A 12930-nucleotide genomic window follows, 5' to 3' on the forward strand; every position below is an offset into this window, starting at 1 on the left:
ATTTAAGAATACATTACAACCCTTCACGTTTGTGAATCCCTCACTTCTCTTGGCTGGTTTCTAGTAACATCTGCTGTAACTGTGGAGAATGCATTCACATATTCTGAGGTGAAGCTCGTTCTGGGCCCCTCCTGTGGTGGGCTCTCTCTGGGAGGTGATCCTTGCTGGTGGAAGAGAGAGTTTCAGTGTGGAGGGGAGTTGGGTGCCTGCTGGTTCACAGTAATGCTGTGGTCTTCTCTTTCCTCATTCGTTAATCTGCCCAGTTGTATCCATTTTGAAAGTTGGCATTGACATTTCCAAGTGTTTGTTAGTTACCTCTCTCTCCTTTCCTTTCTGACAGTTGTTGCTTTCTTGATTTTAGAATCATCGTTGGGTCCATATGCAGCTGTGCCATTCTGCTGGACTGACCCTTTTTGTCACCATGGAAGGGCTCTGATGACAATTGGTTTTGTTTTAGAGCCTTCCTTCCTGCTCAGTATTGAACCCAGGGCCTCATGGGTGGGCCCTACCGCCAAGTTTTTTCTTTTTCTTTGAGACTGGCTCACTGAGTTGCCTAGGCTGGACTGACTGCACTCGAAGCAGACCTGGAAGGTTTGGCCCTTTGCTTCAGCTTCCCGAGTAGCTGAGTGGCTGGCCGACCTCACAGTTCTGGCTTAAAGCTTATTCTAATATTAGCATAGCCTCTGTGGATCACCTGAAGTAATGATTGTAACAAGTTCAAGGCCATCCTGGGCTACATAGCACAGTCTTGTCTCAAAACAATAAAAAAAGTACAGGTCCAGTGAGATGGTTAGGTTGGTATTAGATGGCTGCTGTTGAGCCTGGAGACCTGAGATGGATCCTCGGACCCATGTGGTGGACGGAAAGAACCACCTCTCACACAGTGACCTCTGACCCTCACGTGCACACCGTTGCACTCACACAGATACACATAATGCTAAAAATCAAAATGATTTCTGCCCTATTATCTGATTCATGTTTGATTAATGTTTTAATCTGTCATTCTTTTTGTTGTTGTTTTTTAATCCCTGTTCTTTTAACTCTAAGACAGTTTTTATATTAAGTGACTATTTTAATAGTGTGGTATTTAAATCCTTTGGTAATTTTAAACTATGTATTGATAGTTTTTTTTTTTAAAGTTTCTCTGAGGCTTACAATGCAGATTTTAACTTATCAGACTCCTTTAAATTTGTACTTAACTTCAGTTTGGTGAGAACTAGAAAGTCTGATGTAGTTTCCTCCCTCCCTCTTTTGGTTGCGTGAGGAACACATTTGCATTTTGTTTATGAGTGTTACAATTGTAACTATGTGTCTTCTGACTGTTACTCTGTATAGATTTTACTCCTTCCAAAGAAGATGAGTAAGGAGAAGCTAGTTACTCTGTCAAGCTGCCTTACATATTTTGGCTATACTCTTTTCCATCTGTGGGTCTGAATTACCACCTCGGCTACTGCTCTCCTGTGCTGATTTGGAGACTCTATCATGGGAGGTGTGCTACACACCCCAGGTAGTAAGATAACATAGAGGGTTTCTGCAGTTCCTTTGTAAGCCAGTTAAGACAAGAAAGGTGTGTAAGTGTGTTCTTGTATTCTTGTAGTTTTGTTTAGCTTTCTTTTTGTGTGTGGAGGGGGTGTTTTTTTTTTTTTTTTTTTTTTTTTCTTGAAATAGATTTTCCAATGCAGTCACAGGTGGTCCTCAGCCTCCTGCCCCACCCCAGGGCTGGAGTCACAGGTGGTCCTCAGCCTCCCAGTGCTGGAGTCACAGGTGGTCCTCAGCCTCCCGCCCCACCCCAGGGCTGGAGTCACAGGTGGTCCTCAGCCTCCCACCCCACCCCCAGGACTGGCGTCACAGGTGGGAACCACTCACTTTTTGGAGCAACCTACATAATTTCCTTTATGTACACATTCCATTTTGGTCCTGTGTGCTCACATGACCTCTGCTGTCACTTGGTTTCCACGTGGAAAGCAACAGTGTCCCAGCTCCTGTTTATCTGGGGACTTGGTTTTCTCCTTAAGTAAAGAGCTTTCTCCGGGCACGGGCGCTGACTCCTGGCTGATGGTTGTTTTTCTTTTCAGCACCTTGAATGCCATCCCTCTGCCTTCTGAACTCCATTGTGTCTGGTGAGAAGTCAGTGAGTGGCTCATCTTACTGGGGGTCCCCTGTAAGTGACATCATTTTTCTCCTGCTCCTTTCCACATTTTGTCTTTGTCTCTGACATTCAGCCCGAGGTGGTGAGGTGCGGAGATCTGTGTGTTGCACTTGGAGGTAATGGGGCTTCTTGGGTTGGCAGGCCCGTTTGCATTCTGTGGTCGTGGTTTCTGAGTCCTTTTCATGTCCCCTCTTCTCTCTCCTCCTCTTCAGGATGCTCGGTGCCCCGTGCTGCTGCACTTGGTACTGTGTCTCTCAGAGGCACTGCTGTTTTTCTCCCTCAGGGAGCATAGTGTTCATGGAATATACTGACGTTCACTGATGCTTCTCTTAGCTCAGGTCTCTTGTTGAGCCCAGATAATCTTATTCCAGACAGCGTGGCTCCAGACTCTCCTGGCTCTCAGTGATTTAGGAATGAATGCCCTTCCGTTGGGTGAGATGATACCCTGTACCGCCGTTAGTTCATCATATCTATTCTTTGGTTCCATTTGGTTCTCCATATGTTTACAATACTCTTCTGAAGTTGTTGTTTTCCTGCTTAGTCTAATGTCTCTTCCCAAATAATGTTTCTTGTTTTCTGTTGTTTCCCCTCCACGTAGGGACTACATTTCCCTGTGTGTTTGCATCCTGGACATTTAGAGTTAATATCGTGGCAGCCATGGGCACTGATCTCACGCCTGGGGAAGGTGTCTTATTTGCTTGTGTCCTGGTTTGGTTAGATGGGGCAGTCTGAGTCCGCTCCCCCCTCCTGTCTGCCTGATGCTATTGGCTGCTGTGCATCTTCCTGGTCAGCGTGGAGCTCCTGAATGCTCTGCCCTTTTGGTACCCCACTTGGCCTCCACTGCCTCCAACGATGGCTCTGTTGACGTGCTAATACTCTGGCGATGCCACATCACAGTGGGCACTGGTGGGGGGGTCATTAAGGCCAGCCTGAAAATTGTTCTGCTTTCAGGAGAGCTCTTGGCTGCCTGCTTCTCTTCCCTCATCTGGCCATGGAGTCACCAGCGGCTCCTGCGTCCTCATTGCTTCCCCTGTCCTTCAAGACCAGTTCTGGTTAGGTAGCCCTGTGTAGCACAGGCCAGCCGGGTAGTCACCCATCTACCCGTCTTCGTTCCCAAGTATAAACATTACAAGTGTCCCACCATTCCTGGCTCAACCTCCTCCTCATGGTTCAGGACCCAGGCCTTCACTCTTGATAGCGCGCGCTCGAGCCCAAGCCTATGCTCTGTTCCGAGTCTCTGTCCCTTAGGGAGGGCCTTGAATTCCCTGTTCTCATGGCTGTCCCCAGGACGGAACCTCAGATGCTACCCCGGAGCTGGTGGCAAGAACAGTAGTGAACCTCTCAGGGCAACAGCTTCCTTTGAGGACAGGCCCTGGGTGACCTCTGGTCTTCTCCTCCTGTATGGAGTCCCCACCCTGTGGGTGCTGTGGTGGTGGCACCAGTCAGTATTCTCAGCCTCACATCTGTGTGGAACTCCTGCCCTGACCGTGCTGGCTGGGCATGGAGCCCGGAGCAGAGGAGCCGAACAGGGGAGGGGGTGCTGACAGCAGCTGACCGCTGCTGCGGGCTTAGACCTCTGTCTCTACCAGCTCAGGAGCTTTCTGGTACGGTTTTCTACAGCCTTCTTACCTGACTGTTCTGTTTAACTTGAAACCCTGGGCCTAGAACTAGGGAGGGCGTTTCATACAGGCTGAGCACAGGCCTTGGTGCTGTTATCTGTCAATGTCATCGAGGAATAAACTCGGCATTGAGTGTTCCGTGGTGGCTTACTGTTGGGACAGAGCTCAGTGTTGTTCATAAGGCAGGAACCTGAAACGTCTTGGAGTGAAGGCACCATTTTGGGTGGTAGAGCTGCTTGTTCTGGCGCTCCCTGGGCCAGAGCCTTGCTGGGCCCTTCCAGCTGTTTGTGAGCTGTGCCGTAATGAGCTCGTATGGAATTGTGCGGAGCAGAGGTTGCTTTCGTCAGCTGCAGTAACAGAGACATGAAGCGTGTCACCAGGGTGATATGACAGGTGGGGGTCACTGAACCCTCTCGCCTGGCTCATCTCTGCATTGAAGGGAATCCTGCTAAGGATGGACATTTCGTACAGCCTGACCCCACATGCTTCAGCATTACCTGTCAGTGCCGTTGAGGGAAAAACTTGGAGTTGAGTGTTCCAGCTCTCTGTTGGTATGTTGGTAAGGACAGAGTCAGAAGGAACTTCTGAAGTGACCGAGTCAAGAGCACCAACAGTCTGTCCATAATGGGCACCACTGACTCCAGCTTCCCCGACTCTTGTAGTCTCTGTAGCCACAGTGATGTGGTACCCTCACCAGCGGCAGGACCATGACAGCCTTATTTTTGCAACTTCAAAGTGGATTGGGATGCTGACCTCGGTAGCTGCTTGTTTTATTCTGGTCAAGCAGTGGGGGCTCCCAGTCGGTTTCCCAGGGGTCCCTGTCTGGAAGCCAGGAGTGGGGAACTGGGCATGGCACGCCACCAGCCCTGCTGCCCAACTTCCTTGGAGGGCTCGGGCTCCATTCCCAGAACATTGATTCTGGGTCTCTGAGCTGTCCTCGCCTGTCCCTTGTCTGTTGTGGGGGAGGGCAGTGCTGGGGCGGGTCCGGGCCACCAGTCTGGTCTGGAAGGCCAGGAGGGCCATTTCGGCTGTTGCAGGAGGTCTTGCTGTTATCGTAAAAATCTATTCATGTGTCTGACCTGAATTCAGGCAGAGTGCAAGCTGGTGTTGGCCTGTGGAGGGCGTGGGCCATGTGGCTCTTGTCATCTGAGCTCCAGGTGAGGAGGCTCCATGCCCTGGACTCTTGTGCAGGCTTGGCCCTGGGACTACGGGTTCTGCCTCTCAGCCTGAGTTCCTGTGAGCATTAGCTGCAGGAAGGAAGGCTGTGCACGAATCTATACCAGGCTGGCTAGGCTTGGGAGCTCTTTATTTTTATGTCATTTATTTATTTATTATTACCAAGTTTAATTTGGACCACAGTGACTTTTCCCCCCTTGAGGCATTTGAGGTTAAGTGTATTTCCAAACACAAGGATGTCCGCCCACAACTGCCCAGAATGTTGCTGTCAACAGGCCTGGTCCTGACCTGGGATGCTCTGGCTCAGACGGTTTTCTGACAGAGGGTCTAGCCAGGCTGGGGGTTGGGAGGGACTGGCCTGGGGCCCCTCAGGGCAGGCAGTCTGAGCAGGGTAACTGTCTCAGACTCCCAGGTGATCCAGGCAGATGGTGCTAGCAGCCAGGAGGTAGTGAGGGGCAGACTGCACTGCTGAGGAAACAGAATGCAGCCAGTGCGTGAGCCGCACAGAGAAGTGCGGAGTTCTCAGTAGTTCATCCAAGAAGATGGCAAAGCCAGGTGCAGCAGGGCATACCTGGAGCCCCGCTACTCAGGAGGACCTGGAGTCTGAGGCCACCTGGGCCAAGGCGCCATCGCCCAGACAAGGGAAAAGACACGGGTCCAGTTACCCTTTATGTTCACGTTACAAAACATCCTTTCAGTGCCGAGTCAACACAGACGTTGGACAGTCCTCCTCTTCTTTGTCCTAAGCCTTTGGAGCTAGACGTGTGCCCCTCCATCCCTGGTTGGGATGCGTGGTCTAGCATGTTGGCGGGACCCTGGAGAGGAGGGCGGAAGCAGCTTTGCCACAGCTGTCTAAGAAGGACAAGCCGTGGGTTTGAAGACAAGCGTGTTTGTGTGATGAAGGGGGATGGGCTTGGCTCTGTCCTTGGGCTGCTGAGCCTGATTCCTGGTCTCCTGGGAAGAGCCCTGGTCATTTGTTTTATTGCCCAGCTAGGGGCAGAGTGCTGCATTTCCTGTCTCTTCCGATTGGTTTAAAGGTATCTCCCTTGATGCTGCTGTCTCCCAGGATGGTGGTAGCTGTTCTGGATTGTTGACCCAGGGGTCTGTGACGACGGCAGGCCATAGGGATGCTCATTTTTGTGTGAGAATCGCCCTGGGACCTCATTAGGTGGCCTTGGTCGGTGAGGCTCAGGAAAAGAGTGGTCAGTGTTAGTTGCAGCTGATACACATGCCTCTCGGCACTCCCAGATTTATAGACTGGGGTGTGGGTTTCTGGGTGGCCAGCTGGGCTCCTGCTCTCTCCAGCCCACAGTCCAGACTTGTGTGTCTGCCACAGAGGATACGGGATAGCATGACAGCCACAAGGAACCTTTTTGGAGCTTGGGGGCTGTGGCATTGGGTCTGCCATGGTGGGGCTGAGTCCTTTAGGGAGCTGGAGAAAAACACGCCGGAGTCCCACTTGCCGGGTGGAACTGTGAGGTGTTCCATGTGGTGCCATGCTGTCCTTACCCAGCTCACCACCCCCAACAGCTCAGTCTCCTGGGCCCTACTTCATGTTAGTTAGTGCCAAGGATCAGCTGCTTTTTCTCAGGCAGCTTCTCAGAGGTGAGTGCTCCCGCTGGTCCTGGCAGGATCCTGACCTCTGCTGGCTAGGAGCGGAGCTGCCATTCCTGAGGATTCACATCCAAAGTAGGGAGCCCTGTACCCTGTTCCTCATTGGGTCTGGGGTTCGCTCTGCCTTTTCGGTGGCTGATATTGTCATTGGCTTGAACTTTAGGCAGGGAGCTGAGAGAACTCAGGCTCTGCCTGCCTCTCTGGAGAACGTGTCTTGTTCTTACTCCGCTCCTAGGGAGCGGGAAGTCGTTGCCTGAATTGGCACAGACAAGCCACACGAGGGTGCTGGCGGGTTGCTGTAGGACCACGGATTGTCAACCACACATGTCAAAGCTGCCTCGTGTAACTTTGCTGTCCTTGTTGGTGGTCTCAAGGTGGCATCTACCGCTGCCTGAGAGGCGGGCCCTTGAAGATAAAACACCACCACCCAAAGCACCCTGGCCTGGACTCGGTTTCTTTCTGCTCTCAACACTTCGGTGGACCCGGAGTCGTTCCGCCTCACAGCAGGGTGAGGGCTACTCTGCATTCAGGCTCTGCCCACCGGGTCCCGGAGGACTGGACTTCTCCTTAGACCTTGAGGATGCTGAGTTTTCTTCCATGTGATTCTTGGCCACTTTCTGAATCTTTCCTTTGCCCATTTTTAAAATTGGGTTGTCCATCCTGTTGCACATCCTAGATTCAGCACGACATCGGGGCCTTCGGCAATGTTTGCTGTGAAAGCTCACGTGTCCTGCAGGACTCTCTACTGTCTGTCTTCTCCTGTCACTTCCAAGTCTTCCCACAGCCGCTCAGGAACCAGCTGTCCCAGGAGCCATCCCTTGTCCCTCAACTGACCCTGGCTACCTGCTGTTTGGAGGGCTGGCTACCCCTGGCCTCCAGGTCCCCGATCACCACACGGCACATGTGTGATGGAGAATTCCCACTGAGCGACACCCACCCACCTGTTCAACACATGTGATGATGTTGCATTGGGCCGAGGGCTTCTTTCTGGTGCTCTGTTGGGAATCTGTTTACCTCTGAGGGTCAGTTTAGCTCTCCCTGAAGGCACTGGAACACACGGGGAGGTAGTGCAGTCTGTACCTCTACCCCGTCATTCAGGACGGCTCCGCTTGCACCTGCTGCCCCAGAGCAGGCTCGTTCCAGGATTGGGCTTGTCATCTGAGGGGTTCAGTGCCTGCTGCCCCTTAGGTCATCATCAGGATGCATTGGAGCTGTGAATGAGTGCAGGCTAGCCTGGCATCAAGAAGGCTCTAGAATGGAGATAAACTAAAGCCACGCCTAGTCCATGGGCCACCAACACTTGAGAGCCTTACTGTAGGTGGTGTGTGGTGACGTTGCCATGTCCCCTTGCATGGCTCTAGCCCTGTAGTAGGCCCTGAGTCAAATTTCCATTGATGTGTTGATGACATATCTAGGCTGTTAGGGTCACATGCCTGTTGCTGAGGCTGCAGAGGAGGACCCCAGGGACCCCAAATCCAGAAAGGTGGGTCTTCATTGTGGAGTTTCTCCTGAGTCCAGGCTTCAGTGAGACTTGTAACATTGGACAGGGTGGCTCCTTTGTGTCTCTGAGCCTGCTAAGTGGGGTGGGTGTGGGGCAACATTACCTCCAAGCTACATAGTATGTGGCACACATAAAATGCCATCTGGTGCAGGGAACCTGGTCAGTGCGTGCCCTCTGGGGTTTCCCAGATTATTCCTTTTTGTCTTGGTGCACCCCCAGAACCAAAAAGGAGCTTCCTGGGTAGTATTAGAAACAGCCTTTTTTTGTGTTTGAGTGTGAGTAATTGGGAGGAAGTTAGCCACTCCTTCCCCCACCCCCACCCCCCACTTTAATGTGTACCACACCAGCACAGGCTGATTTCTCCCGTAGCAGAGGGAGATGGTGACCTGCGGATTCACATGCACAGTGCAGAATGCAGAATGCAGAAATGCTGACGCAGGGCAGGCTGAGTCTCTGAAAACCCCAGGGCTGCAGCTTTGCTAGAGTCTGCATGGCCAAGTCATTTACAAACAGGGATACCAGGTCAGTAATCCGCTAGCTCTTTTCCTTATGACAGGGTGTGTCCAGTGGGCTGGGGTTTAGCTCAGTGGTAGAGCATTTGCCTAGAATGGGTGAGGATTTCCTCTTCCCCAGCACAAAAAGTAAAACAGTAACAAAAATAGAAAAGAAAAAACCCCACCACCCCATCAAAACAGCCATACTTAGCCGAACTTAGTGCCCCGGCATCTCTTGGCCCTGCCCACCTACACCTGCTGGATGTTCCTGTCCTGGACTTGCTGATCTAGGAACCAGGTCAGACACAGCCGTGCCACATCCTTGCTTATGGCAGGCTTTCCCTTCTCACCTGAAGCTTCCCTGTAGCTACCACTGTTTCCAGGGCCAAGCATTCATCTGCTGAAGTGTCATTTAGTTTATGGGTGTGACTGCATGTGAATAACCATCAAACAAGAAGGGATGTTGTTGTGGCAACCAAGGATGTAGCAATAGTGCTGTGTGTGGACTGAATCCCTCCTATGGGCTAAAAGCACCCTCAGACTCAGAACTAATGTGTTAACCCTTAGAACGGTCCTGGGAGGTGGGTGCTTTAACCTGGGTGGATGGAGGCACACGGTTAACCAGAGTTACAGACGGCAGAGCTGTAGTTCTAACCCAGGACTCGGATTCTAGAGGCTCTGGTACAATGTACTGTGCTCCTTCCTGGAGCGATTGGATTAAGTTACAGGACTTCAGTACCCCTTATGCTGACTTACTGTTGGTACCAAGAGTCTCTAGGATTGCTTTAATTGGAATGCTCTCATCTCCCCACACTGACCGCAGCCTGCTTGTGTCTCCTCCCCACACTGACTTTGGCTTGCTCACATCTCTTCTCACACTGGATCTCCTACACTGACTTTGACCCGCTCAAGTCTCCTCACACTGGGCTTGTCCTGGTCAAGTCTCCTCCCACTGGCCTTGACCCGTTTGTATTTTTTCTCCACACTAACCTCGCATTGCTCTGACTCATTCATCTCTCCCCACTTTTGACCATGACGTGTCAGTGTGGGTTCGACTCCCCACACTGACTTGACCTCCCCATAAGCTTCAGTTTGCTCACCCAGCTGAGGTACCTCTCTCTCTCTCTCTCTCTCCCCCGCCAGACTTTGACCCTCACCATTTCTGGCACTGGAGCAGCTTTGCAGACTATGTGCAGTGTGTCCTGGCCTTCACGGGTGTGGCGGGCTATGTCACCTACCTGTCCATCGACTCGGCTCTGTTTGTGGAGACACTAGGCTTCCTGGCCGTGCTGACCGAGGCCATGCTGGGTGTGCCACAGCTGTATCGGAACTACCGCCACCGCTCCACGGAGGGCATGAGGTAGGGGGTTCCTGAGGATGCTCCCACATCACTCACTGGAGCCGTGGAGCACTGACAGTATGATGAAATCACGCTGCGTAAACACACTCGGCCTCCGACTCTTGTCTGAGAGGATATATTTGGGTGGGGCAGGGGAGGGAAGCAGAAACCCTCTGGGGAGGCCATGGCCCATCAGAAGCTGCAGAGCTTTTATGCAGGACCAGGGACTGAGGAGCGTGGTACCTATATATACAACTGGATGTGGCTGGGCAGGTGATCTTACCAAAGGTGCCCCAACTATGGCTTTTTCCACAGTGGGACTTGCCACAACCTCCCAAAGCTACAGTGTCTGGAGAAGGAGGATAAAGCTGTTGTCAGGATCATACTAAGTGTCTGGAGACATCCGTCTAATACAGGACAGTCTCCATAGACCATTGGAAAGTCTCGAAGAAGGTAGCATTTACTGAACACAGGTCCACTGGTGAGGAGGAGGGGAGAACACAGCCCTGGGGTTCATTTGGCGCCATCCTTGAGGAAGCCACTCAGCTTCACACTGAGACGCTGCCCACTTCTCACCCCATATCCACTACTCACTAAGGTCATCCCACCTCTTGTGGAAGATACCCAGGGGTCCCCCTTTCTCGGAGGGGGGACCTTGTGCATAGCGGTGGCCCTTTGTGGAATGACAGCATCCTGTTCTGTGGAGAAAACCGAATCCTGGAAGGGAGGGGCTCACAGTGGCCTGGGCGGAGGTCATGCTACATACCAGGTTTCCGCGGCTCTCTGAAGTTCCTTTGACTGGACGCATGTGTGCGTGCATAGAGTGTGTATGTTCAGATATAGAGTGCAATGCTCCCACAGATCTGGGGTGAGGGAAGTGGTGCCACTTAAGCTCTAACGTGATACACATGTGGGCAGGGCAGAGGTAAGCTGACAGTGGTGACAACGGTGGATCAGGTTTCCCAAGTGCTGGGTGAGTGGAGCCCTAAATCGGGTCTGGATGTTTTTGTTTTTTTCTACATCTGGTGGGGCTGGAGCCATGAGGATCCTGAAGCTCTGGTTTGGGGCTGGGGGATGTACAGGTAGAGCTCCAGCCCTGAGTCCATGTCAATGGGGAGCCTGGAGGAAAGGCACAGAGTAACTTCTGGACACCATTAACTTTTGTTGCTGTTGTTCCAAAACTTGAGGGTTGGGTGACCCATCCTCAGCTGGGAGCAGAGGTGTTTTAGAGAAGGTGTCATGGAGCCGAGGAGGAACGAGTGTTTGGAGGCATAGGGCTCCCTGCTGGGGTGTCTTCGAGGGGCAGGGTCCTAGACGCTCATGTGCACAGGGGCTGATGTTATGATAGGATTGCCCACCAGGAATCCTAGTTGAGGATATCTCGGGCCCCACTGTGCCCTCACCTTCTCCAGATGAGGGATGGACTGCCACAGATCTGGGGACTGTGACTCTTGAAGCCGTGGGAAGTGCAGTTTCAAATAAATCTGATGCCGTGTGGGTGCTTCTCGTGATGGATTGAAAACGTTGTGTTTAAAACATGCGCACAGCCGGGCGGTGGTGGCGCATGCCTTTAATCCCAGCTCTCGGGAGGCAGAGGCAGGCGGATCTCTGTGAGTTCGAGGCCAGCCTGGTCTCCAAAGTGAGTTCCAGGAAAGGCGCAAAGCTACACAGAGAAACCCTGTCTCAAAAAACCAAAAAAAAAAAAAAACACGCGCACACACATAAACACTTAAACACACATAGAAACTAGAGGCTGCTCACTTTCCTCTAAGGACCTGCTCAGGCCATTGCACCATAATGAGGAGGATTCTACCTTGAGACTTCAAACCAACTCTACTTTACATATGGATTCCTGGGGCTGGGAGTCTGGAAGGGCTGCTCAGGAACTGGGAGCATTTGTTCCTTTCTGATTCTAGTAGTCCTCAGAGCAGATTTTTCTGGAAAGTCTTGCTTTACACATGTGTGCAGATGGGTGTGCGTGCGTACACCATGCACGTGTACATACACAACCCCACAGGCACGTATTCAGATTTCCTGCCTTAGAGCTACTTACTGCTCGAGATATTTTTGAATAATTTCCCTCTTGAAAAATATTAACCGGCTGTGGTCTTGGAGCCGGTGATGAAGGATGATACGTTTGGAATAACTTTACTAATTAATGCAGCGAACCTTGGCACGGCGGATCCTGGGGGTATTTGCATTCTTCTTCCTCCAGGTTTTTACTAGATTTGAAGACTGTTCCCTAACAAGTAATTACTGGAGAACAGGGGTGGGTGTAAAAGATAAGAGGGAGCCAAGCATTCTGCAGCCTTCAACAGCGTGGAACAGGAAGGAGTCACCGGGGGAATGCACTGGGAGTGCAGAATGGGGAGGGAGAGGCATTGCCGGGGGTCTGAAGGACCCAGCAGGGAAGGTGCTCAGAGGCAGGGCCCACATGAGTGAGGATGGAGGCCATGTGAGAACGGGATGAGGAGGAGGCAGGCAGGTTTAGACCACGAGCAGTTAAAACAAAGGAGGCTGAGGGACAGACCCCTGAACCATGCCACCAGGCCACTCTGCAGGATCCAGTTGGGACTCTGGGCTCTCTTGCTATAGTGAGACGCTCCCAGAAGCTGGGCTTTGCTTAACCAGTGATCCCACAGATCTAGCCTTGGTCCCCTGAGCAGGCCCCCTTGCATTTATAGCCTTTTGGGAAACCCAGCGTGCTTCTTCTGGGATGTGTCACTGCTGGACCTCTGTAATCTGCCTGTGCTGTGCGTTCATTCTGATAGTTATGTGAGAGATCCTGCTCATAGTGTCCACAGCCGACAGGCCAGGTACTACCCACCCCCTGGAACATAGCATTCATATACCACAAGTCACCGGCTTGCACAGTACCTGGTGGTGCATGTTCATGCAGGCACTGGCTCTAGTTCAAAGCAGCACCATGTTCTAATTTTGGAGCAGTTTCCGATGAGCAAATTGAACTCATTAGCAGCCATGCCCACCTGACCCAGACTCCTCCACACCACTTACCTGCATTCTGTCTTTCCTGCTTT

The 12930-nt window shown here is 51.9% G+C and overlaps 1 protein-coding gene across 5 annotated transcripts in view; it reads left to right on the forward strand.

The window, feature by feature from the left end:
- Positions 1 to 12930, forward strand: part of Slc66a2 (solute carrier family 66 member 2) — a 37922-nt gene that overhangs the window by 19101 nt on the left and 5891 nt on the right. For 4 of the 5 annotated variants that reach the window (XM_028872002.1, XM_028872005.1, XM_028872003.1 and 1 more), the window contains one exon: positions 9697 to 9913. The exons of the other annotated variant lie outside the window; for it this stretch is intronic. In XM_028872002.1, coding sequence (XP_028727835.1) covers positions 9697 to 9913 — 217 coding nt within the window. The remainder of the gene's footprint in view (positions 1 to 9696; positions 9914 to 12930) is intronic. 5 annotated transcript variants of the gene reach the window in all.

Source organism: Peromyscus leucopus, chromosome 19, assembly GCF_004664715.2.
Source record: "Peromyscus leucopus breed LL Stock chromosome 19, UCI_PerLeu_2.1, whole genome shotgun sequence".
NCBI lineage: Eukaryota > Metazoa > Chordata > Mammalia > Rodentia > Cricetidae > Peromyscus > Peromyscus leucopus.